At 39.3% G+C, this 27466-nt stretch overlaps 2 protein-coding genes across 3 annotated transcripts in view; both read left to right on the forward strand.

Annotated features, from left to right (window-relative positions):
* The first annotated feature begins 532 nt into the window (after positions 1–532).
* pitpnab (phosphatidylinositol transfer protein, alpha b) lies at positions 533–18354 on the forward strand. The gene is made up of 12 exons (XM_010771305.1): positions 533–757; positions 5024–5054; positions 11013–11158; positions 11601–11692; positions 12242–12249; positions 12463–12537; positions 12994–13077; positions 13160–13237; positions 13706–13816; positions 14163–14285; positions 14414–14496; positions 14955–18354. Exons 1-11 carry the CDS (start codon positions 741–743, stop codon positions 14459–14461), a joined length of 813 nt encoding a protein of 270 aa, XP_010769607.1. The 5' UTR covers positions 533–740; the 3' UTR covers positions 14462–14496; positions 14955–18354.
* A 2128-nt stretch (positions 18355–20482) lies between these two features.
* Positions 20483–27466, forward strand: part of inpp5kb (inositol polyphosphate-5-phosphatase Kb) — a 10306-nt gene continuing 3322 nt past the window's right edge. The window contains exons 1-8 of one of the 2 annotated variants that reach the window (XM_010771308.1): positions 20483–20599; positions 22275–22326; positions 24712–24816; positions 24964–25072; positions 25368–25484; positions 25891–26066; positions 26169–26280; positions 26361–26470. In XM_010771308.1, the coding sequence (XP_010769610.1) occupies positions 22283–22326; positions 24712–24816; positions 24964–25072; positions 25368–25484; positions 25891–26066; positions 26169–26280; positions 26361–26470 (773 nt within the window). In that variant the 5' untranslated portion in view covers positions 20483–20599; positions 22275–22282. Of the gene's footprint in view, positions 20600–22274; positions 22327–24100; positions 24345–24711; positions 24817–24963; positions 25073–25367; positions 25485–25890; positions 26067–26168; positions 26281–26360; positions 26471–27466 lie in introns of those variants that run through there. The other variant, XM_010771306.1, reaches the window with a different exon arrangement.

Below are 27466 nucleotides of genomic sequence, written 5' to 3' on the forward strand. Positions count from 1 at the left end.
CGATCCTGCAAAGCTCAGAGAGTATGTTATTTCATGTAGTGATTGTTGGTGGTTTTTATGATGTTTGTAATTTAAATTTAAAATAAATATATATTTCGTGTATTTTGTGTTTGACTTCTGCTTTGTCGAATAATTATACTTCATTCATGCTTTGAAATCTATTTTTAGATTGTTGGTGCTTTTGTTTTAAAACTCCTGTAAAACATAAGTAAGACTTTTTTTCCCTGCAAGGTCCTTTTGGGGTTCAATCAAGCTATTATATAGGCTACCTCATTCATGATCACTTTTAATTTTAGTGATAGCTTTATAAGAATGGCAAAACGATGTCAATTATTCTCCAAAGTCTGGTTGTTTTTTTTGGAAACATGGTCATAACTGTCCCATAATCAGCAGAATGTGTATTGTCAAGCATTTAAATGATTATCTGAGAAACTGAACATATATACAATTGGGTGGCTCATAGACCCACCACAACAGCCACACAGCACCCCCTGGCGACCCTCCTTCCCTCAGTCTGCTCTGCACAGGCCACTGCGCGCAACAGCAACGCCGCTCCGCGTCCTGATCAGGAAGTGAATCTGAGGGAAATAAGCGACTGTGGAGGTAGAGTGACATAGAGGGGGAGAAGTGGGAGAGAAGCAAGCGGAGATACAAGAGACTAACGGAGGGAGGGATCGACCCTTGTTTCTGGACCCTGTATTGAGCTGCTCCCCTCTTGGAGATACTGCACCGCCAAAAAAATGCTCATAAAGGAATTGTAAGTAGTGTGTGTGTGTGTGTGTGTGTGTACATGTGTTTGTGTGTGTGTGCGTTTATCCGTATGGTTTCGCAGCGCTGACATTGTGGCCAGTTGCCCGAGAATGGAATTACAAGAGAGAGGCCAGGGTGATCGACATACCGTATATGTAGGACTCCGTGTCCGTCATCATTTTTCATGCATGACACTCCATCACCATAATGCATTCACCGATTAAACCGAGAGATGCATGAAGCTGCGGCTTTGGTCGCCTCAGCAGCCGGTGCAGGCTGTGCCCTTCACATTTTTGCATCACTCGTGAAATCATGAGGCTTTTACTTTAGCAGATACATGAATGTCCTTTGCTGGGGTGCTAAAATGACGGATGCTCTAGAGGAGTGGAGCTGAGGGAGAAATGGCTGATATAAGTCACGCCGTGCCGTGCCAGCGTCCATCCCCGTGAGCCTGCTGTGGCCATGTTATTGATGCGCGGTGAAGGTGAAACCACTGATGGAGCATTCCGGCATTTACCTCTGGAGGAATGGAGATAGTGTTTAGGATCCCTGGGTGGGGAGAAAAGGTGGGAGTGAGCAGGTAGCATACAGGGGAGGTGGTTGCAAAGCGTTGGCAAAAAAATGTCAAATGGCGAGGTTTTTGACGCACCAGTCAAGACATTTCTGAGAATTTGACAGCTGGGCCAAAGGGACAGGATAGCACACGAAGCGGCGTCATTCGTGCAAACGAAAAGATTTGGGAATAGTTTAGCACGTTACTTTAACACGTTGCATGTGCAGGCCTCAGTGTTCTGTGAGGATAACAGACTGAGGCCTGCTCACAGTCAGCTGGTGGTTAGTATAAGGGACAGGCCGGTGGATTGCAGATGAACTGGGATGAGTTTGGCCGGCAAATAAAGAAAATCGAATATTATTCATTGTTTTCGAGTTCACACAGGATGTTAGTTCCTTCATGTTCAAGCTCTTATGCATGCTGTCAGCCTGTACACTATATTCAGTTTGCCTTACAGAACAACCCACCTGTATACAAAAGTAATCACTGGTTCCACGTTTTAAGTGTTACTGTATAGTTTCAGATGGTTTTGCAGCCTATTTCTATAAAGTATTTAATATATATACATGAATCTTTAAGAAGCATGTATGATAATTGTTTTATTGCAATTCTATGGCAAGGTCAGCGCTATGCTACCATAAATTGGCACACATTTTGAGCTACTGGCAGCTTCAGCACCTAAAAATAACAATGATCTAGAACAGCTTAACTGATCAGAAGCTGACTTAAATGGCTGTGCATCAATCAGCATTCTTAGTTTTCTGGTTTTCTCACAATAAGAATTCAATCAATTAATGTCCCTATAGTCTAAGCTCAGGGTGAGAGTGATGGCATGGCTGACAATCTGAGGTGATTACAGAGAGTCTGGCTCTCAGCAGTCTGCCTTGAAATGAATGTGGTCACGATGACATGCTGGATGCACTTACACATGCTGTCAACACACAGAAACATGAGAAACTTCAACATGAACACACACACACACTGAGATGGTATCACAGGGATAGAGATAACCCATTTGCTGCTGTAGTACAGACAGGCTGTTTCTTTTACTCCATACTGCTCACCTAAACCACTGACCTAAATCACTCCAGAAGCTCCAAATCGCTCCATTTTTTATTACGATTTCATGAGCTTTTGCAGGTGAACGTTGGTACCTTAGCAAATGTTCAGTGTGACGTATAGAGAATAAGAGAATAAGAGCGAAAGATTACAGGTTTTGTTAACCTTGGAGAGATTTGTAAAAGACAGTGTGTCGTTTTCTTTAATGCCCCTGAAGCAAATGTGTGATATTATGCTATATAAAGGAAATTGAATTTACTTGAAGAGAGATGAAAAGACAAACCATGCAGGAAAGAAAACGGGTGTTGGGTTTTCTGAAGCAACAGAGAGACACCTGATCTTCCTGCCAAGACCTTTAGACCAAGGAGATTTACAGAGAGAGAAAAGAGAAACCATTAAGGTGTCTTAAATCTTTGTTTTATTTAACCGTAAATTCAAGTGTGTTTTTCAAATTAGAAGCTTTCGCCTCAAATTAAGCAACATAGAAATACTTATTTTGGGAGATCTGTATTTAAAACTACAATATTGCCATTTGACACGACAGATTGTCTCTGCCTTGGTTGCAGCATTTGGCCTCCCATCCAATGTCTGGCTGCGGCTCAGACCCAGATTACACTCAGTGATAAATGGGACGCAGGATTATCTGAATTTGGGCATACATCACAAAGTTACAAAACAATAAACAAAGCTGCACACTGTATGTGCGTGAGGTGGTACAAAGTGCACACGTGTCAGAGACAGAAGGCATTGCTGTTTTCAGCAGCTGTTTCACAATCCCCAGAAATAGTATTTTGTAGTCTTTCCTCACATGTTGATACTGTATGTGTGTGTGCAGTACTGGGGATGGCAATTAATAGGCAGAGATAAAGTTACCATACATTTGAGTCCTTCTTATTTTGAGTAACCCACTCCCTCAACATCAATAACTTATAGCAGCCTGTTTCTTTCCCCATTATTATATATTTGTCAAATTGTGACCAAGCTAAACAACCCTTTTCATAACTTTTTGTAATTTATACCATGCGTCAGGAACATTACATTAGCTTACATTTAAGATAACATTTCACATTACATGAAACATTAACGCATTAACCTCCCTTTATCCGTCAGTAATTTAAAATGTAACACTTACCGTATCATCGGATCATAAAAAAACCGTTTCTAATACATTTATCATTAAGACATTGCAGGTAACCGTAACATTTAGCTCTATTTAGGCTAGTTGAATGATAATAACCTTTTTTGGTAGCACACCCTAATACAGAGATGTAAAAAAGATGATATTGTTGCCCCTTATGTCGATATAAATAATGATAGCATATTAAAAATCATATCTTCATAGGTATAACCTTTAATAGAAACTTTCCTTCCTTAACTTAGCTCAGTTTTTGCATTTTGTCTCACTGTTTTCCTGCTTCAGTGAAGCATCTTCTCATCTTCTCCTCAGAATAGAAAATAATATATCACCTTTTATCTCCTGATGACTCAGTGTTAGAGCAACCAAGTGAAATATGTAAATGTCACCTAATGGGATTTTTTGTTCAGTTTTGAATCCACATTCTTATCCTTATTATTATTCTATGATTCTAGGTGTCACAATCTGTCGGTGTTCTTCTGTGTTTTATTTTGGGGTTTCACGATCTGTCTTTTTTCCTGTTTTATTTTGAAAGGTGTTCACCCCCTATCTCCTGTGTGTTGTTACTTCCTGTCTCTGTGTTTCCCTCCTGTTTGATTACCTGATTGTGTTCACCTGGTGCTCCTGTGGTTTTTCCTCCCTCCCCACCTGTGTCTTGTCGTTGTGATTATTCTGGCTGGTGTTTAAGTTCTGTTTGCCTTTCAGTTGTTGTCAGATCCTTGATGATGTTTGGCTGTTTATTGTCAGAGAGAGTTTATTTTTCAGTGTTTTGCCTTGTTTTGGCTTGTTTTGCCTGGCCCAGCTCTGCCAATAAAGGAATTTGATTTAAAGAAACTGTCTTCTACATGTGGGTCCTATGTACTCTGCTCTCCAACCGTGACACTATGTTTAATAAAGGACATGTTGTGTAAAAAAATAGATAAGTAGCCTTATCATTTATACTACAAAAACATTGAAGAAAATATTTCCTCTGTGAGAGGTTAAATTCCTCCAATAAGGACCATTGCTGTTTGATTGTCAGCTAGTGTTGGTAAAGCTTTTATATTTCCTCATTACATTTCCCTTGGGCTTTTTCCAGCTCAACTGGTGAGTCTTCAGAGACAGCTTCATGACAGAGACACATGTTTGTCAGATAATTAGTGTCCAGACTTGTGGGGAGCTGAATGGATAAAAGTGTGGGTCCATTTTCTCACCATGTCACTCACAGGATCTCTCCGGGCTTATCTTGTTAACATATACAGTTTATTATTATCAAATTAAATAATGATTAATGTCAAATTATACTGCAAATAACTAATTAAGTAGCACAGCTGTTAAGCCATAAAAACACAGTGAAACCAGTGGAATGTTTTTAATTTGAGCCTTTAAGTCCAGAGGTGTAACAGGATTGAAGAATTCCAATCCCATTTTTTTTAGGCTAATATGTATCTTAATGTCATGTTTTCGTCACTGTTTCGAAAGGAATTAGTCTGAGATTTTTACTGTATGACTTTGAGTAACGTCCTTCCTCTTTCCTTCTCTTCTAGTCGAGTGATTCTTCCTATCTCTGTGGAAGAGGTAAGTTGTATTTCAGTATATTTCAGTGTGTGTGTCTCAAGGCTCAGGTTTTGTTATCTGACTCTCTGGTTGACTGTACTCCATGAAAGTGAAGCAGAAGGGCCTGCCATCACTAAAACTGTTCTTTTTTAAATGGCCTTTGAACTTAAATGCATCTATTCCTATGCTTAACATTTTCAAAAGTGATCTTATTTTAGACCTAATTTTGCACTAACTCGCAAACATTGCATATAAAAAAGGCAGCAGTGAAGAAAAAGTCTTCTTCATATTATAGATGCTTCTTTCACTGTCTTTGTCCCCTTTTCCCTCTGTGTCCCCTGCTATCCTCATTTCCACACTTTGCTCTTCTCTCCAGGCCTGAATCTTAAATGAGTAACCTGAAACTACTTCCATGACTTCCTCTGCAACCCCTCTCGCTGTTGCCCTCATATTTATGCATTGCATGAGAGTAATTGACTTTCGGTGGTGACTTTTGACTCGTGTTGTTTATAAACGACAAGTAAATATTGACTCCTCTAGCCAACAAGGACCTTATCTCCTATTACACACAATAAACGGCTTGAATAATGAGAATTCAGCAACCGTGAGTTCTCAAAAACATGACAACCGACACATTTATACTTATATTATCTTTCATATAATGCCAGATTCCCTATAGTATGGGGTTATGGAGCGACATAGATAAAAGCTAACTGGGATTGGCTGGAATGATTTCAGGTATATATAAACTTCTCCTCACCTCCACCACCAATACTAATCTGCAGACACAGAAAAGATGGGAGCAGGATTTAGGCATCACCCTTACCCCAGTTGAGTGGGACAGAATCTGGTCGAACTCAACATCAATCTCCAAGTGTGTCTGGTCTAGAATAATACAGTTAAAGATCCTTCACAGAGCATAAATCACCCCCTGTAGACTAAAAAAGATGGATCAAACACTCTCGGGCCTATGCTGGCATGGTTGTGCGGAAGTGCGTACCCTTTTACATTGTCTTTGGTCTTGTCCGGCTGTAAAATCTCTATGGGACGTAGTTGGAGATACACTCGCTGAGATCCTGAACATAGACATACTCTTAACTCCAGCTACATGCTTGCAGGGATCCCCGCTCAATGGCATAACATCAACATTTGCAAGTAAACTTATAGCCCTAGCATGCCTTTCAACTAAACGCCTCGTTCTTATGAACTGGAAATCAGAAAGCCCAAACTGCTTCAATTTAAATAGATGGCTGGAGGACTACCTAAACATCTTAAGTATGGAAGAAGCTGCTTTCTCCCTGTTATATTTGGTTAAGCCAGACAACAGGCTTTGGGATAAGATAAGGGCTTTCCCGAGGCCTGTACGACGAAGCCGGTTCAACATAACCCGGATATGTTTGAGTTACCCGGCTTAATCCAAAACAAACGTAGTTATGTGCGCGTTCACATAAAAGGGGCGGGGTTAGCAACATTTGACCAATCACAAACATGGAGAAGCGCACTGACAGCGCAGCGTCATACTTCCTGAATGAAAAGTGAACTATATTATTAGACAAAAAATTATGAAGACGTTAAACTTTAAACATCCATGACTTAAACACTTTATCCAGGATAAAAGCAACATAGTTGCACCTGCAAGGTGAATACAGCTGTTAAAAAGTGTTTGAATGCGTACATTAACAGGTTTATGATATCACTGCCCCGTCTAAGACACGAGTGGATCCTTGAGGCCCCACGCAAAGTTAGATGATGAGGCCCTCTGTTTCGCGAGCGTTGACTGGGGACGGGGAGCTACTGGAGCCTCGCAGCGGCGAAACCGTGCCGCGCCACACTAATTGCGCTGCATAAACGCATAGGTGCTCAGTTGAGGCCCCCCCCCCCCTTCCGCGAGGTGAGGGCCCCCTGCGTGATCTTCTGTAGGGAGGGACGGCCCTGGATGGATCTGACTTTAAATACATTTGACTCGAGTGTTTCGTCACCTTAATGTGTTGCTTAAAATAATACTTCTGCATACAGTATGTGATACTGTAAGTGTTGCAAGGCCAGATACGGCTCAGCTGACTCAGATAAGGAAATATATGATACTGTGAGCCTCTCCGCTCACACAGGGTTCAAAGAGGTACGGAAAGAGCAGGGTTTGGGTTGAACACAGGCGTTTATTAGCACCAAAACAAAGTACACAACACAGGCTGCAAAACGTTGCCCGTGTGGGATCCTTCACAGGTCCTTTGGCGACCTTCCAGGATCCCGCCTACTGCAACACAGACCAGAACCAGGTTACAACCAAGAGTTTTCCCTGAAGTTAGCTCGCTAAGCCAAAATCCGGCTTCGTAGTACAGGCCTCTGGACTCAAACCATCTCGGCTGCCAATAATAAATATACTAATTATAATAATATTAATAAATAAAGAGAAACAAAGAGTTTGAAGAAACAGAAAAAGAATGGTAATAATGAAAGAAGTGAAATTAAATGGAAAATGGATGAATAGGTGAATTAATCAGAAAAGGAAGAGATGTGTGTGTATATATATATATATATATATTTATTTGACAATTTATCTATTTATTTATTTATCTATTATACATGTTTGTTTTTGTTTTATAATAATGAGGAAACAATGAAGTATATCTAAATTATGAAGCAAATCGTGTATAAATACAACGCCATATGCATACATAAAATGTAACTGACACTGAAATCCCCCTACCCCCCCCACCTTTCATGTTATTGTCTTGTCCTATTTGTGATGTGTGTGTGAGCCATGTCCTTGTCCGTATGTTTTTGTCTTGAAAATGTTTAATAAAATATAAATGTAAAATAAAAGACACAACAACCGGTTTGCAGGAGACACAGCAACTGCAGCAAATGCATTTTGTGTCTTATACTTCCATGTCCTCGAGCAGTCTGTAGAGCTCAGACTCATGTTATTCTCATTAACTTTGTGTGTTTGTAGCCTTTATCCTAATCATATCTCTACATAAGAAGGCAGGAGGCCTGAGGTTGTGTGACAGTCAGCATGCTATGTCATGATTAGAGGCTTGAAAACATACCTTAAGAGATGTATTAGACTTAAATGTGTGCTGAGAAGCCTGAATACAGTTGAGAAACGTCCCCTGTATCATGAACCACTTCTGACCCCTCTGTCCCTCCAGAGCTTCTTATTCTCTGTTTCCCTCGCTACATGCCAACTCTCTGAAGCAGCGGCCTTCAGTTATTTGCTGCATAATCACAATTGGGGTGTTTTGTTCAATTTATTATGGATTCGATTTTCTTTCTATTCAAAACGGTCACTGATTAAATCTGATTCATTGAAGAAGCAGTTGTATCTTCACTAGGAATGACTACAGATTCATATCTTTGAAGAAAGGTTTTGTTTGGATTACGCTACATGTAACAGGGCTCTTCCAGCTGTTGAAAACCCTTGGAAAGTATTCAAAATTGAATTTCCTGTGTGTGAACTTCCTCCCGGGAGCTTTATCAGATCTCTATTTATTTTTCACCAAACAGAGAAGTTCTTGTATGACGGAATAAGCACTCACCTCACAAGGCAAGGTTGAATTATGTTTGTCCAACACGGTGACCCAAGAGGCTCTGCTGTTACTACATCCCTTTTGTTTATTTGGTAGTAGCTGACTTTGAGCAACAGTCTCTCTGTTCTAGTCATTCAATTCAGATGCCTTTTACCTCTCAGTGTTCACATTATGTTAAGGTCATTTAAACCAGTTGGCACAGTTCTGGTCTTTTCAGCTTTCAGCAGCTTCACCTGTCCACATATCACTGTTTTTATCTTTCATTGATGTTGCTGTGGAGGAGTAACCTTTTAAAATGCAAACAAAGGGTCAAAAGGTCATGGCCAAAATGAGCTGTCTTTGAAATGTGGCCTTTTATCCAAGAGACCTAAGATACAGTAACCGTCCGTCACTGTTGCTCTGAACACAGTGAGCAGTTGCCATTTAATAAAGGATGGGACTATTGATCAAAGTGTAAGCATCCTGCCCTCTGCACATACATCCAGGATCAGGTCGAAATTCAGTAACCCCTAATTGAAATATAGAAGTCAATAGTGATTTATCTAGAATTAACGACATCTAAAACACTTGCAAACCTCGAGTAAATATTGTAGCTTCAGAGGAGTTGAATAGGAAACCAATCGGCAATCCAAAATATTCATGTAAAGTTCTTTTAGATTTCTTTCTAAATTCAAACAATCCAACGTAATAAATGAAGATCGAGCAAGTTCATTATGAACAGCAACTTCACCTGTCCACATAGTATCATTACATCCACAGGACTTTAGTTTAAACTGGTTTGATTTGAACCAATTTAATTTGTGTCTTTCCCGAAGCCACATAAAAGATAAACGAGGAGATTTGAAAATGTTTATACATCAACTCCCTTTTTTATTACTCAGTTTTGAGGAAATTCATTCATAATTGGTCTCTTTAGAGAGAACATCTGTCAAACTTAGTTGTGATTTGGGCGATGTAAAGAAAATCTACAAGAAACTGTAGTGACACGCTCCTTACACTTATTGTGTTTCTTCAACATGACTAATGAGTCTTTAACTTAAAGGTCCCATGTCATGGCCATTTCTACTGATCACATTTCCAATGTTAAGGTCTACTAGAATAGATTTATATCTTGCAATTTTCCAAAATCACATTGGTTTCTCATACAGCATCTCTGTATAGTATGTGTATTCACTCTCTGTCCTAAACGGCTTGTTGGAGCTCCTGCCCCCTCCCTCCCTGTGAGCCCAGTGTGCTCTGATTGGTCGGGACGTTGCGGGGCTCGCTGCTCAGTGAGCTGGCTTACTGGTGTGGTTTCCGGGTCGGCGATCGAGCGAGAACAATCTAAACTCATCCTGAGCACACAAACACTCACTGCCGAAGTAAAAACAATAAGTGTGGCTTGATTTTGAGTAAGAAAAAGGTTTATAACGCTGTGAGAATGGGTCTGCGGAGAGCATTTCTCTGCGATCCCAACTCGTCTATTACCAGCGTTCAGGGAGCTCTATGCAAGTCAATGGGGACTCCCTGTTAGTTAGCCAAGGGATCCTGGTGTGTGAAGTGCTCCGCGGATTGGTCCATTTGGGCCAATCCGGTCATTTGTTGTTGATTTGAGTGTTCACACGTCACAGAACCCAGGAAGCAAACAATGGAAAATGAGAAATCCCCAACGAGGCGTTCTGGGGCAGCATAGACAGGTCTTCTCTGTGTTAGAGTTTTACTCGCTACAGGGTGTACTTTGAGGGTTTGTGACTCTGCAGACCGTTTACATGCATAAAAAACTTCATAACACACAAGGGGACGGGTAATAACCGGAAAAGCATGACATGGGCCCTTTAATGTAAATGTTCGATGTCAAATCCACTCTTGCTCCTAGATTGTAGGTTTTCACTGGGGATGTGCATAGTCTATAATATTCTCATGGTTATATTTTAAAGTACAATAGAACAGAAAACCAAATGTAATCTCTCCTGTGAAAATCCAAAGGTTTCATGTTTGTGACTTACGTTTGTCTGCCCTCTGGTCCAGCTTTGTTCAGGGGTTACATGGTGGATTAGAAGTGATTAAGAAATGAAAGGAGCCATTGTCTTGCGTCTAAACGCTAACGTGCACACTCGGGACCAGGAGGATGGAGAATGAGAGTTGGAGAGGGATGAAAGTGAGAGAAAGTGTACAATTTGGGAAGGACGTAACAAGCTTGGTGCAACAACAAAAAGTGACGGTTCAATAAGACAAAAAAATAGATTACGAGGATTCAGTGCCAAGGAAAGGAGAGTGTGGAGATCAGCTAAAGGATCAGAGGTAAAAGTAATCCACCCTTTAGATTGAAAAAGATTAGATGAAATACAAATGTGTGACAGTGAAAGCTTACCCATCTACAGGATAATACACGACGAAGGAAACGGCTTCTTATTGCTCCCTTCGAACACACTTTCTGTCTCAGTTCAACCTGTCTTTCTCTGTTTTCCAGTACCAGGTCGGCCAGCTGTACTCTGTGGCTGAGGCCAGTAAGAATGAGACGGGTGGAGGAGAAGGAGTGGAGGTGCTCAAAAATGAGCCCTACGAGAAAGATGGAGAAAAGGGACAGTACACACACAAAATCTACCATTTGCAGAGGTAAGCAAATTGTCCCAAAAGTTCACTCGGGAAGACTATTTCATCTCTCTAGAGAGGCATCTCTTGGCCCCCGTACATTTAGAAATGTCTCAGCTCCCCCAAGTTGACTCCAGGCTACTAAGCTTGAACAGTTGGACATTTTGGGAAATACGTTTTTTTGCGTTTGACGAAAAGGTTGTTACCACTTTATTCTGTTTACCAGCAGCAGCCAGGTTAGCTTAGCATTAGGACAGTAAGTTAAATGTTAACGTTAGCATGCTAACTACTCACAATGACTTCTGCAGGTAAACGTTTAACATGTTCAACATCTAAGTTTAACATTTTAACACACAGCTGCAGTTGAACTATGCTTTGTACCTGCAAATCAATTCCTGATTCAGGTATTGTTCAATAAGTATACAAAACAATATATTTACCTTGATGTGTTCTTTCTGTCCCGCAGTAAAGTGCCGTCGTTCGTCAGAATGTTGGCTCCATCTTCAGCTCTCAACATCCACGAGAAAGCCTGGAACGCATACCCATACTGTCGCACAGGTAGCACACACTTCTGCCATTGCATCGCCCAAATTATTTAAATCTAGAGTGATTTTCAATACCACCATCCCTGCGATATATATATACTGAAAGCTTACATTTTTGATATATTGGGGGTTTGAGTTCTGTCAATAAATTAATTGACTTACTCATTGCAATGTAATGTGTGAATACAGTTGATTTAAATAACTTAGAAGTCACATCAATGCTGAACGTTCTAAGGGATGTCGTTCTCCGACTACCTCTGTGTCCTCTCACCTTAAAGGAGTAGTTTAATTATTAACTGCATGTCCAGTGAGAAGAGCCATACAATCATTCGAGTCTTTCAGGCTGAGTTCACACACACACTAGCAGCTTTAAGACAGACATATTTCATACAAACACACATGACCTTCAAGGCACCAAGCACACACACCACACTTACATTGCTGATGGATTTCCCTCGACCTCCGTAAATGATCCAATGCTATTATATTTCTCATATGTTCCTCCACTCAAATATTTTGTCTTTCTGTTTTTTCCTGTGCTTTCCTTCATCTGGCTCTGCAGTTATCACTGTAAGTAGTTTTTCTTTACACTTACAGATATCAAGTATGTCGACACAAAGCGAACATTGAATCCTATAGAGGGAGCAAATTAACCTGAAAGTTGAGATAGAAATCTGATCCATGTCACTGACAGAGCAGCAGCAGGATCGTCAGACAGAGTGTCTGTGTTGCTTACATTACAGACTTACTGTTCCTTGTTCCTTGTTTCTCTTTTCTCTGCAGAACGAGTATATGAAAGAGAACTTCCTGATTAAGATTGAGACATGGCACAAACCGGACACGGGACATCTCGAAAATGTAATTATTAAAGACCATAATAAGCTTGATGGTGCATGCATGAGGAATTGTTATGGTGTTTTTTAGAAGACTTTCACAAGGCAAATAAAGGCAAATGTTACTCACACCTTGTATGGGAGGTTTTTTTGTTTCTTATTCATTTCCTCTAATGCTAGAAGTTTAATAAAAACATGTCCCACTGCTTCAGTCTGTTTACTTGTCATCTAGTTAAAAATGTATTTTTTAATTCTTGTGCAGAATGTACTGAAACAAGCCCCTAATTAAAGCTTCCCATATTCATTTGGACAGTGCTCCTATGTTTAAATAAATATAATTATGTAAAAAAGAAAAGTGAGCCTGCAAAACTTCCAAATAGGAATTCACTAATGACCAGATAAATGTGTTGCCCATGTATATTTTTACTTTCTACTCTTTATGGACTTTCGAAAAAATAAATTCTCTATGCTTCTCTTTCAGGTTCATGCTTTGGATCCAGAAACCTGGAAGAAGGTGGATGTAGTCTATCTTGATATCGCTGACAGGACCCAAGTGGAGCCGAAGGTAAGAATTTTGCTTAAAATCGACTTTTTGCGTCGCCTTCTCATCCATGTTGTTCATTTGAGTTGTTCTTGCATCTCTCCAGGACTACAAGCCAGAGGAGGATCCTTGTAGGTACAAGTCAGTGAAGACGGGACGAGGCCCTCTAGGACCAGACTGGAAGGTACAGCTTCTTGTTGTGACTTTATTAACTGGAAAAAAGATGGGTACATGGGTGAACACAGAACTCCAACCACATATGTGTTATATATTGATGTGCACAGATACTTATGTCTGAGCAATTATTTAGTAAGTGCTAATACCTAATACAAGACACACATTTTACCATAAGGAAGCAGGGCCATATTTAATTTTGATCACACTAAGGTCAAGGTATTACGGGAATTCAACACCATAGTATTTCTGAAATCATGGTTACTGCCGTGAATGCAGAAGATTAAAGCCAAACCTGAATTCAAAAAATTGAGCCTATATTATTTCATGCACAAGCAACGCAACGCTGCTAAATAGGGATCAGCTTACTACGGCAGACATGTGTTGTCAATGTATATTGTTGTACTTACTACTCCTTTGGCTATGTAATCTTTTTTAACATTTAAAAAAAATGTCTGTTTTATGTGTGCATTTGTAGAAGGAACTTCCTAAGAAGACAGACTGCCCTCACATGTGTGCCTACAAACTGGTCACTGTCAAATTCAAGTGGTGGGGCCTGCAAAACAAAGTGGAGAGCTTTATTCAAAAGGTTAGTTTTTAGCTCAGGCTGTGGCTCACACCAGTTTGTCACTTTTAGTTGATTATGACATCCAGACAGCCACAGGTGAATGTCAGCTACTGAGGAGGGACTGTGTCCGTGCGCCATAGCATCTCGTATACAGTACATACAGTGTGTCACATCTTAGCTTGAGGTAATGGTGGAAAAGTACCACCCGTGATGATGCAGATACAAATGGGGCTGCACCAGCCTCTAGTGGACACACAGGGTAAAGCAGGGAGGACATTAAACATCTGAAAAGTCTGCCTGGTTGTATCATTAGGATTTTAAAACAACCAGATGACTTTCTCTTTCTCCCTTTTGTGTTATTTCACAGCAAGAGAAGCGTTTGTTCACTAATTTCCACCGTCAGCTGTTTTGCTGGATCGACAAGTGGATCGACTTGAACATGGAAGACATTCGTCGCATGGAGGAGGAGACACGCAAGGAGCTAGATGAGGTGAACTCAAATGTTAATTTATACAATAAAAATGTATTCAAAGATAGAGTCCTAAGACAGGACCCACTCTGAGGACATGCTCATGTTTGAATATGAATGTGACCTGTCGTTTGTTCTGTGTGCGTCAGATGAGAGTGAAGGACCCAGTGAAAGGGATGGTGGCTCTTGAGGACTGAGGTTGTGTCGGACCGTGAATGCTGCTGCTCATCAGGTGAGAGGAATTTAAAATGTTGTGTGTGTCATCTCTTTGTATCTGAATATGTATTGGACTGTCTGTATATTAGGGATGAAAATTACAAGATGCCACATTTTGAGTTGAATTGGATTCAACTGACAGGCCTGCAAGTGATATGAGACCATATCACATGCCAAATTAGCACAATAAGTTACATTTATATCAACACAAACAATAAGCGACTCAAATGTTTTAAACGTTCAGGAGAAAGGTGCCACGCAGACACGCCATGGGAATTTCAAAAATAAAGGCCTCTTCAACATGATTATATGTACTGACGTTTTTATTGCATTGATTGTCATTGAATCGTATCATATAATGATTAAAATCTAGATTTTCTTTGGTAATGATTGATCGATTATCAATTATTTATTCACCTCAGACAGTAGACGGTGTCTCTTGTTTATATTCTTACCTGTTTCTATGTGTTTCAGACCGGACTACCCAGACACCAGCGGATTCACTTCCTCTTAATATTCCAACTGCCACAACACCTGACCGGCCGGTCCAACCCCCCCCCCCNCACACACACACACACACACTCCCCTCCCGCTGTACAATCTGGTTTTCAGGGACCTGGACCCAGTGAACTCCCAGTTTTCAGATGATCTCCTCCAACCCATCCCACCTCCCTTGAGTCCTTTCCACCTCTTTTTAGTTTTTCCATCCAGTGTCCCCATCTTATTTCCTGCTGAGGCCTCCAGTAGCGACACTATAGATCCTACTGTCACTAAACTGTTCTAAGCTACAGAGGAAATAGTGTCATTTATCTCTGCAATTTAGGATTTGTTTCTACTTTAAATATCCCAATGGTGTATATGTACAGTATGCCGTATATAGGGGAGTTGAATAATTGTATTGAAATATATATAAATATAAATATATGAACAGGGTTTTTAAAAGGATTTGTCTGTAAGTTTGTCTGAGGATGTTTAGTTTTTCCAGACCAAGCTGTGCTCATTGTTGAGTTCTGATCCTGTGATTTTCTTTCTTTATTGGATGGGGGAGGCGTTTTCATAACACCTCCATCTCCACATTTGTGTCATGCAGTGTTTCCTTTTGTTGTCCAAATCAATTTGCAAAGTCCACCAACTGCAGCTGCAAAGCTGGGATTGTGCCGAGAGTGTTATGTAGTCTCTGCTATACTCCTGACCTAATATCTCCTGTAATATGTTGAGGCATTCGTTGGCTTTTCTGCTGGTTTGTGGGTTTGTTGTTGTGTAGCGTTGTATGGTCATCAAGGTTTTCCTGCCATGTTTTTTAATTTTTTTTATCTCATTAGGTTATTCCTAGCTCTTTAGTTTCATCAGGCTGTGCAAACAGAAAATGCAGTAATTCTCGCATGCAGTAATGCATGCACACACACACGCACACACACACACACACACACACACACACACACACACACACACACACACACACACACACAGTATACAGGGATAGGAGTAAAATGTTTTACTCTGCAAAGTAAATTAGATTTCCAAACCTTGTAGTTTCTAAACTCGATATCATGGCTGTGTTTTTAACATTATGAAAAACAGCTCCTCCTGCTTGCTGTAGATAGATAAATTGTTTTCTGAAAGTTAAACTTGATGTGATCCGCCTCAGTTCATGCCCTGTCATCCATTCTGTCACCTCCAGTGGATAAATGGTCTTATCCAGCGATAGCAATAACTACCATGAAACGTTGGTCTCTCCTTTTATCACCGCAAATATATCTTACTGGTTTTTCCCATCTTGAGAACAGTTTTAGTAAACTGAGCCGATGCTGAAAGTCAAGGATGGTTAAGTGATTGGTGAATAATTAAATAAATGCTGGATTTATTGTTTCTCTTTGGATGAGGCAGATTTTTTTTTTTTTCTCCTGCTGGAATCTGAAGCCTGTTAAATGTGATAGTGTGGTGTTTCAGTTTATGCATGAGTGATGTACAGTAGTCTTTATGAGATCTGATGCTGGCTGGGTGAAGAAGGGAGGATGTAACGGAGCTAGAGGAGTGATAACAGCAGGCCCTAACCTTCTTCCTGTTGACGTCTGTTTCTTTTGTTTTCATCTTTTACCAATTGATCTTATAACAGTGTGGGCACTTTAAAGAGAAAGCAACAGATTATGTAACATCCATAATACTGAATTATTGCAATCAATACATTTAGATCTTTAAAGAGTAGATATTTTTGCTTTTATAATTTTAATATCAACCGTTTTTTACATTTAGTTCTTGTTAAATTGTATTATAACATATTCATATACATTAAAAAGTATTTTCTTTCCTGATTAAATGCATACCAATATGAGTATTTTATTTGAAGAGCTTCTTGTTGGCAATTATTCAAAGTCACTTCCCCCGCAAGGCAATTTAGTGATTTTTGACATTGGGCTCTAATTATCAAAACATTTGACATTATTTGACAATTATCAAAACAAAACTTTCCCAAAAATGTCTTTATTAGGCAAATCATTTGTTATTTTATCACTGTATTACTGGGCCGTTTCTCACTATTTCGATGACGTAGTATACTTGAAATAGTGGCTCTGCAGCAGGTATACTCGACATTGAGAAACTGCCCTGGTCTGTACCAACTCTACAGTCGTTCACATTCTCTACAGTTCAGAATGGGAAAAATCAAGAATAATAATTAATAATCAGCCTGATTTTTGTATCTGTATTAAGTTTATAAACCTGTCAATCCTTAATATTGTCTGTTGCCTCCTCTTGAAAGAAAACACTGCTCCTCGTTGTCCTCCCCTTCCACCTCTCTGTGTCCATCGAGCATGTCACTCACTGTCTGTGATGGGGCTACCAACTGAACCATGGAGATTTGTGGATGTACTGTATGTATTGAATTTGTAAATAGTAAATAAAGTAATGTAGATGAACACATATATATATATATATAGATCAGACTGTCCTGCCAGACCTACAGCACACCCTCTCGACACTTGATCCTCTAAATACATCCAGTGTATCTCTCTCAGAGATATTTTTGTGATGAAATGTAGAGATATCGTTTCTAAACTTTAGTGCTGATAAGAAATTGTGGAATACTGTCAGCTGTAGACATAAAGATTGAGATGATTTTACGGCAGATTTGAGGACGCTCCAGCAAAGCAGAGACAGTGAAAAGCCTCTGTTTCTAATTGGAGAAAAAGAAGTTTAAAAACCCTCACTATCCCCTCTCCTTCTCACGTTGTTCTTTCCTCACAGAGCGCACATCTCATTGGCAGGACAGTGTATAGATATATATTTTTGTTCTGGGTGTTGTTGTACCTCTGTTGTCAGTCTCTGAACTGCTTCTCTCACTGAAAAGGAACATATAACGGCAGCTTGGGTCAGTTCATTGATCCACAAAATCAGCTGATGGTGTCAGAGCTTGTGCAATTTAGATGTTTCCCTCCTGCGGTGTGTGATGGAGATGGAGGGAAAGTCATTCTGCATTTTAAGATCACCGGATGCTTGAGGGTTGGAGTTATAGCTCAAAAGAGAACAAGACACTTAGTTGTGGTTGTTTGAAAACTGATAGTGACATAAGGTCAATTTTTAAGAGCCTACGAGACATCATATAAGCTTGTGAGAGAATATGGTTTACCAGAGACAATCTCAGATATCTGTCGTTAGATTCCTGGATTTATAATCAGAATATGAAACCAAATGATTCCACAATCCTGAACTGTTTTTAAATCTCTCTCTCTCTCTTCTCTCTCTCTTCACTTCTGTTAACTTGTCTCCTGTTTTTCTTTATTTTATTGTGAATTTGTGCCTTTTTGTCATCTTATCTTCCAATAACACTACTGTACATTGGAGACGTAAAGAAATTAATAAAAAGAAGCAAAACAACTGTACATACATTTTGATGTGTGTTTTATTATTTTATTTTTAACTAATGCAACACAAGAGGAATCATCTTCTCACCTATTGTGTCATCTAGAAAAAAATAATCATACAGGGTTGTGAGAACAGGGTCCTACATACAGTCACGTGAGATCTTAAAATCATCCAATTACCAGAGAGCTGTAGTGTTGCTCTTTGTTATGTGTTGGTACGTAACCAGGGTTACTACATTTTAAGGCAAGTTAGATTTCAGATTATTCGTAATGCCACTGCCAGGACCTGAGAGCTCAAACAATATCTGTCAATTAGTTCAGAATACACAATAAAGTGGACAATTTGAAATACATTTAATGGTAGGTTTAGGAGAAATTGTCGGTTCACATCTCTTGCATGTCCCAACAGGTGGCTGTAGATGTTTTTATTTTAGCTCATTAGATACTCCACAAATCTGGAAAAATAAATAACATTTAAATACAAGAGGCCTTTTAAACATGAAATGTTACTACACCACATGATCTGTTACTATTTTCACATAATGCTTTGGTTTTTGATGGATAAGTGTTACTGTAGAGACTCGTAAATAGAGTGTAGGCAGGGTATAATTAATCATGTTTGGATGAAAAAGATTACTTTAAATCCTGATTATGAGGCAGAGGAGGGGCCAGGACAGAGAGCTGTTGATGAGACTCGACACAGTGTGTGGCCGTTGGAGAGGAAATCTCTGGAACTGCAAACCTTTATGACATTTAGCTCTTCAGTAGGAATAATTTTTTCTTTGAATGAATGAAAATGATCTATTTCTATCTGTAACTTTTATTAAGGACACGACAACAGTGAGTAATAAATAAATGGCCCTAGGTCAGAGGGTGTCGTTTTCTCATACTGATATTCTGTGCAAACTGTGCTGTTGTATTTACTGTATAGTGTCCTTACTGTAAGGTAATTATTATATGTACAGCACTTTGGCTCGACCAAAAATCGTTTTAAAAATGTGCTATATAAATAAAACTTGATTTGATTTGATTTAAGTGGTGATTTTCTTCCAGCTCCTATCCCTGTTATTTTTTTACGTCTGTCTATTTTATGAAGAGTAAGCGTAAACCATGTCATCCACCAATGATGTCCTTAGATTACATAGAATTGCCAAGAGTGAAAAAGTGCAGCTTTACTTTAAAAGGAAAAATCACTCATTAGACAGAGGAACCTAGTTTTCACTTCTCCGTCAGAAAGAATACAGGAAGACACCGGCATTTTGGGAAATAAGCTTGTTTTTTTGTTGGATAGGCAGACTTTTACCAATTTCATGTTCGCTTTAAGTATTAGCATAATGATTAGAAACAAGGCAGAACACAAGCCTGGCTTTCAAATGCTCAGAAAATCCACCTAAAGAACATCAATTAAAAATCAAATTAAAGGAGCTTAACAGGCAGTAGGCCTATGTGGATTTGTAAACCATTGGACAGATCCCGCCTTGTCTCTCCTCGTTATGCTAAGCAAAGCAAATGGTTTCCTGATGTAAGCTTCCTACGTAACAATCAAATATAAGAGAGGTATCCATTTTTATTTTTTAGTAAAAAAGAATAATGGTGAACTATTCCTTTAAATGACGAAAACACACCATCAGTCTGGAATTACAATACATTTTTTACAAGCGAGTTAATCCTTTTAACTAAACTAAAACCAGAACTGAGAAATTACATGCTTTCATGTGACACTTAATTAGAACTTAGCATGGCAGCACATCTCAGACAGCTTCTGCTTATTATTTCTAAATAAAGAGTCATTGCCCTTTAATGAGAAATTACTTGTTTCACTAAACTGTGATTGAAATATCGTTGAGTAAAGAAAATCACCCTACGCATTCCATAATGTTAAGAAAGTGAAGGATTATTTGTGAACGTACAAAGAGGGCTTTAGTGCAACAAATACCACGCGTCATGGTGAAATTCAATAAACAGAAATGTCCATTCATGAAGAAGATAATACTCTCTCACCGGGCTGTTAACCAACCTGGGTTAATACCTTGAGCCCATGTTACGCTTTAAGTCCAGAGCAGGTTGTGAGTTGGAGCTTGAAGAAGAACAGCTGAGAACAAATTGCAGGAACCAAAAAGAGAACAAACAGTGAAACAACGGGTCTCACCACAGGAAAGCAGGTCCAGACTCCGGACTCCCCTTCCGAGACCTTCGTCGTCTGTTCGCAAGGGGTCTGCGGCTTTTTTGAGACACCACAAGAAAGACCCACGGAGAAAGGTACTGTGCAGAATGGAAGAACATGTTTTTATTTTCAGCAGATCCTTGAAGCAGAAGACTCAGTTAAGGATATTGTCTTATAGTTAAAGGACATTGAAGAAAAGCAAATAAGATAAGATAAGATGGTACTTTATTGATCCCAATTTGGAGAAAGACAAGGCATTTTACAATAAAACAAACCTAGAAATAAACAAGAATAGAAAGAAAATAAAATAAAATAGAGAATAGAAATAGAAAATATACATGTAGAATTTGACAAGATATTATATATACAAATATATATATAAATATATGACATAATATATTAATATTGAACAGATTATATAAATGTAAAGTGTACAACGTGGTTTTATTACAAAATAAACTTTGGAGCAGAGAGTTTGGGTTAACTTGTGTGTAAAGGAACCTTCTCAAAGGTCAGCAGGTAGAATTTCCAACCTGTAGCCTATGGGTTGATCAGGGTAACAATGACTGGATCCTTGTAGGCTATTATTTTTTTAAATCTTAAAGCACTAGTCTTTGGAAACAGGTCCCCAGGGTCATCATCTAACACAATTTGTATGGGTTAATATATCAGCTCATAGCGCATGAGCTGATATATGGCACAACCTTTTTTCTTGATGTGTTTTGAACTGCAAATTTAACCCATACAAATTGTGTTAGATGTATGCTCATAATGTTTTTATCATTTTTTGCAAAGCCCTTTGAATTGCCTTGTGTTGAAAGGTGCTACATAGATAAGCTTGCCTTGCCTTGCTTCGCCCTGCCTTGCCTAGCTGGACGATCTAAACATATTGATGCAGGGAAACAGATCAAACGTTTGACGCTTGGCCATTGTTCTGCTAGCTCTTTTGTTGTTTTATCAGGGCCGTTCGATAATGCTGGGTGAAGCTGAGGGGAGGATCAGTGAAAAATGTTTTGTTCTTCTCCCTGTACTTATCCTTTGAAGTTTTTAAGCTAAATAATTATTAAAACTTTAAAAAAAAAACATTTCCATTAAGTTTTCTCTTTTCACTTATCTAATAGACTAACAAGTTTTCTGAAAATACCAACTGCACACTTCCTGCCAAGCACAAAACGAAATAGGCTACAAACAGTTAGCAACTAGCTAGCCTGCAAACAAAGCATAACATTTAGGAGCTAAAGAGCCATACATTTCTTTCGGGGACCAAAACTGAATTACATTTGTTGGGTGACTAAAAACAAAACAACAAAATACTGTTAATGTAGCTCTGTGCCTGCTTCATGTGCATTTAGCTCACCAAATCACATGTTAGCATGTTTCTGTCGTGTTTGTTATTAGATCACTATCAATAGGACATTTAGAGACTAAATGATTCCTGAAAATATAACCATAACGGCACAAACATAATCTTTTTTTTAAAACATCACGATCCTTTGATGAACATTTACAAAATGGCTCCCTGGGAAAGTGTTTCTGTTTTTTTTACATGTGACCTTCAGGGCATTTCCCCTTTAACGTGGATGAAGCCAACCGTGATTTGACATGATTGCAAAGCCATTACAAAAATGACTTTCAGGCTTTCCGTATCAGGTCGGCTTTATAGGGAAATGCTCTGTCTTCCCGGTAAACTGGTTCTTATAGAGGCGAGTATTTTATCTTAACTTGTGTGTTTGGTCTTTATTCTCACTTTGTTTATATGTGTTTCTACAGGGGAGACAATGAGCGATGGAAGATTTCAAAGCGGTGGCAGAGACAAGTGCAGGTAAGATAAGAATCCCATGCAAACCTATACTTCTTTTCAATCTAATGGTCTAGAAATAAAGTGTAGGAACAAACAAACCGAGAGAGTCCATAAAATAAGGTAACCCCTCCTGAACAGTATCTGAATTGCCTAACCCGTCATAAGTAGCTTTACGGCTGCAGGTTCTGAGGCTTTGCAGAGCTCTGTGATACAAACTGAAATACCCACCCGTTCATCATTTCTCAGTGGACCCCCGGAGGTTATCCACTTAACACTTTTTCTTGCCAAAGAATGTGCCCTAAGTCTCTGCATGTGACACTGTTACATGAATCTGTAGGGGGAATTAGGGCACTGAAGATTAGCATTTCTTATTTTGTAAGGGGCAATCTCATCTCGTTGTTTGTTTCTCTATTGTCTACAAAAACATGAGAACATTGTTGCAATTCTGCCATGAACTCTGTGAACCATATAACCGTGTGTGTCAGTTAGATGGAGGACTATCCACGATTGGATCCAAAGATGTAATCCTTAAAATAATAAATGACCATTGCTTTTTGAAAAACTCAGCACATGACAAGAATCAACACGATATCTGCATAAAATGAAGTAGTAAAATGATTACCATGGTTTTCTATAAATCCTTACAGCTAGACATAATAAAGTTATAGGTATATAAGGATCTCTAAATGATTGAAGTCTGTGTTTAAAACTGTAAACAGTATGCATCTTAGAAAACTGATTTTATAACACATTTTCCAATAGATCAACTTGCTACTTAAATCAGAAACTTGGCATCTTACATTGAAATAATTTCGCCTTATAAATGGTTTTGAATTCTTAAACCATTTAGAATCACACAAAATACTGCAGATTGCTTCATTAATTGCCTGCTTTGAAGTAAATATGCAATTTGTCCACTATTACAAGTGCTGTAATACTTGTTTATTAGAATGATATGAGCTTTATATTCTATTCAGGAAAAAACCTATAAATAACTGTGTTGGAGCTTATAAAACCGCATGTAACCCCCCCACCTCTGGGTTTACAAAGATAACCCTTCACCTATATGGGGAGAGATTGGATTGAGGCCAAAAGAAGCTAATGCTATTGTGCACTGTTGTCCCCTCGCTAATGCGTGATTGGGGGATACATTCATTGTTCAGTGTACTCAGCTGATAGAGAGACCGCTGTATAAACCTCTTACGGATCTGAAGGGTTACTCAAGTCTTGCAACACTACTCATAATGATGGCGGATCAGCCTCCAGCCCTATACTCTCTGGGACTAAACACACATACACACACACATATATTCACATGCCCGTCTCCTGCCTGCGATTATGGTCCAAATCTGACTCCCTCTTGCCCACATTCCTGAGTCGGCCCAACTGCTTTGTCAGTTGCTGCTCCATTGCTGCATGACCACACGGGACTCTGCCACAGAGAGGACTGCACGGATACAAACAAACTTCCCTCTGGGATTTCAAGTTTTTTGTTCTGGAAAGTTGGGAGGACTAAATCAGAAGCTGCCTGATGAGAGATTTGACTCTAAGGCATCCATTGATGTTACTTCCAGTGGTCTGAGCAGAGTTGACCACATTAAATGGCTGCAACCAAAGAAGTCTGAGGAGAAGACAAGCCAAAGGGATATCTTCCTTGGGATTCTGCTTGTTTACCCTTTAAGGATTGTGCCGGTATCTTCTTTTTGAATACTCTCAATCTCTCAGACATTTAGGGAAAAGCGTAACAAAGACTCGGGTCCAAAGACTCGGATCCAAAGACTAGGATCCAAAGACTAGGATCCAAAGATGGACTTCTTGAGACACAGTCCACGCCTGCGCTCAGACAGCATGAGCAGCTCAGCGTCTCAGAGCTCCAGAACGTCTCAGAGGTCCAAGGTTGTCCTCCGCCAGCGTCTGACTCATCTGCTGACCTGCGTAGAGAACATGAGCTCTGACGACGAGGCCGGGGAAGAAGTGTCCCGCACGCTGGACGAAGCCTTTCACCTCTGTGGGGGCTACGTTCCCACAGACGCATTCAGGTGGACATGCGCAATGACTTATTCACGCATACTCAAGTTTACAGAGGCAGGAAGAGCTTGAGATCATATGGATTTCTGTTTCTCTTTTTGTTGGTTTCCAATTATGAGATTAAAGACAATTTATATATTGAAAAAGTATATATTTCACCTTTATTGAGGACAAAAACAAACTGTTGGATGCCACACGCTGTTAAAATTATTTATTGGCCAGGACCCAATACTATTATCTGTAGTAATAATTGTGCAGTTGATACCTCTGATGTTAGTGTATTTACTACGAGAAAATTTTTCATGATAAGGTTTTAATTCTTTCTCTTGTTTTTCTTTGACTTGGGTCAATTATTGCCTTGATCAAACGCTCTGACAGGCTGCACATGGTGACCTGGAACGTGGCCACAGCCGAGCCCCCTGAAGACGTCGCCTCTCTGATGCAGCTGGACGTCCAGCCCCCCACAGACATCTATGTGATTGGGTAAGAAATAACAATATGGAAGCTGAAATGTAACACTTTGCCAGGAATTGGACTGAAGCATGAAGCAAGTATTTATTTATTTAAAGTAAATGTATTTAAAAGAGAGAAATATTGCTTGCCTCATTTCTTTGTGTTGGTGTGTGTCAGCCTGCAGGAGGTGAACGCCACCCCTGTGAGGTTCATCTCTGACCTGTTAGTGGAGGACTCCTGGAGCCACGTCTTCATGGAGACACTGGCCCCCAGAGGCTTTGTGAAGGTGGGAGAGGACATGAGGAGTAAAGGGGAAATACTGTGTTGACTGGTAGAAACAGAAATGACCCATTTCCGTCCTGATTAATAAATGAGTATAAGTGTGAGACTGGCAGTATTTGATTTGACCTTTAATACCAATTATTTTTCTTAAAGCTGTATATTTAAAAAATGTCATACAATTAAAGTTGTACCATATATTATGCATAACTTTAATAGGAATATAAAAAAAATAGGAAAGACATTGAACAAATTGACTTTAGAAGAACATTAATGAAATCTTTCTCCATCTCTGTTTATAGGTCACATCAGTGAGGATGCAGGGTTTGCTGCTGCTGGTTTTTGCCAAACAAATGCATCTCCCCTTCATCAGAAACATCCAGACCACCTACACCCGCACTGGCATCTTTGGCTACTGGGTGAGTTGGTGGAGAGTACTTATACACCCAACACTTAGGTTCAAGACGTTGAACAAGTGTCGACAAAGAAAAAAAGGAAATATTTGGAAATCCCAATGGCGTTACATAAGTTTTATGAAAGGCCTATTGTGTTTGTTTAGTGAGATGTGCACCAGTTTAGAGTGAATGAAAGCACAAACAAAGAACACAACAACTAGTGTGGCACACTAGTTGTTGTGTTGGAAAATACTTGAAAGACAAATGGTTTAATCTGTGTTAAAGGGAAAACACATAATCTGGTTGAGGAGAGGCCAAACCTGTAGTATTCTGCAGGTTCATTTCATCAAACTTATTTTGCAAGTATTTGTAAATCCATACAAATCCTTTACTACACATTATGTAATTCATCCCTGTTTGTCTGTGTCAGGGTAACAAAGGAGGAGTGTCGGTGCGTTTCTCCTTCTACGGCCACATGGTGTGTTTCCTTAACTGCCACCTGGCGGCTCACATGAACTACGCTCTGCAGCGCGTTGATGAGATCGAGCACATCCTGGAGAAGCAAGACTTTGACATCACTGACACCCCACATGTCCGGGATCACAAGTCAGTACTATTGTACATAGACTGTACATCACACACAACCAATGGGATATGCTCTGAGGGTTGTTAATTATAGTATAATGAGTCTCTATCTATCTCACGCAGGGTGGTGTTCTGGTTTGGGGACCTGAACTTCCGTATTGCAGATCATGGCTTGCACTTCCTGCGCTCGTCCATCAACAGCGAGCGTCTAAATTTGCTGTGGAGCAAAGACCAGGTAATGTTTAGTGATAGTCACACACACACATACACACATTAAGTATTGCACGCTTACTAATTATCTTCATGTTCTTGCAGCTTACTATGATGAAGAAAAATGAACCTTTCCTCCAGGAATTTGAGGAAGGGCCATTGAATTTCAAACCCACCTACAAGTTTAACCGTAACTCTGATACCTATGATACCAGGTAACTTATGCAGCAAACAAGTAAAATACACCAACACTCATCACATTTCCCAAAGTTCACCTCATTTCTTGTTTCCATTTGAATTTTGCACAGCTCAGTGAAGACATGGTTTGGTTTTAAGTAAGGCACACTTCAACACAGCACGTGTCCTTGTTCTTGAAGCTTTTGCCCCCCCCATCTTGAGCAGTAAACTCTGATATAAAGACGGTATTGGGAGCAGCTCTTGCATGAATCACACTCATCCCTTACACCAGGGGTTCCCAAACTTTGCCATGCTAAGGACCCCCATATAGCATTGTCCTCTGGCGGGGACCCCCCTTGTTGCAAAAAAAATTTTTTATGATGAGTACATTATAATGGAAAATATGACAAATTAATTATACAGCTTAATACATATTTGTATTAATAATTAATAATCAGTTATTCTTCAAAAAATGTTTTGTATTTATCTTTTGTTTGTCATTAATTACATTGATTGTGTCTTCTGTTATAAACATTCTTAACACAATATTAAACAGTAATATCAACAGTAAACATATTTTTAAAGCATTTTTAAAGTGATTTCTGTCTTTATAATATTATATATATATATTATATAATTTGAAAGCTATTTATATATAATATTCAACAGTAATATTAACAATAAACATATTTATATTCATATATATAAACAACAATATTTGCTACATCCGTGCTCTCATCCAGCTGCAGAGCGAAATATTCACTAGCTCTCACTTGCTCCAAAAGCTGAGCAGATACTCAGTTTCCCTCTCAGTAGCGGCAGGTCGATTCTGATTGGCTTGAAGGGCGGTTGTGTGATTTAAAAACAATAAAATAAAATATTAATTAAAAAAAAAATATTAAAAGATTGGCATCAAAGGACACATAGATTGATAGATATGCAGTTATTAATAACATCTAAAAAAAAAAAGGTAACTTTAAAAAGAGAAAAAAATTCCCCTTTCCTTCAAACTTTGCGTGACCCCCCTGGCGCCC

Source organism: Notothenia coriiceps, unplaced genomic scaffold (genome assembly GCF_000735185.1).
Source record: "Notothenia coriiceps isolate Sejong01 unplaced genomic scaffold, NC01 NC01_scaffold00009814, whole genome shotgun sequence".
NCBI classification, from domain to species: domain Eukaryota; kingdom Metazoa; phylum Chordata; class Actinopteri; order Perciformes; family Nototheniidae; genus Notothenia; species Notothenia coriiceps.

What these genes read in the sequence shown, in the direction of transcription:
- pitpnab (XM_010771305.1), top strand. An exon ending in GGACCCAAGTGGAGCCGAAG is followed by an intron (nt 13,078 to 13,159) that starts GTAAGAATTTTG and finishes GCATCTCTCCAG; the next exon opens with GACTACAAGCCAGAGGAGGA. An exon ending in CACGCAAGGAGCTAGATGAG is followed by an intron (nt 14,286 to 14,413) that starts GTGAACTCAAAT and finishes TGTGTGCGTCAG; the next exon opens with ATGAGAGTGAAGGACCCAGT.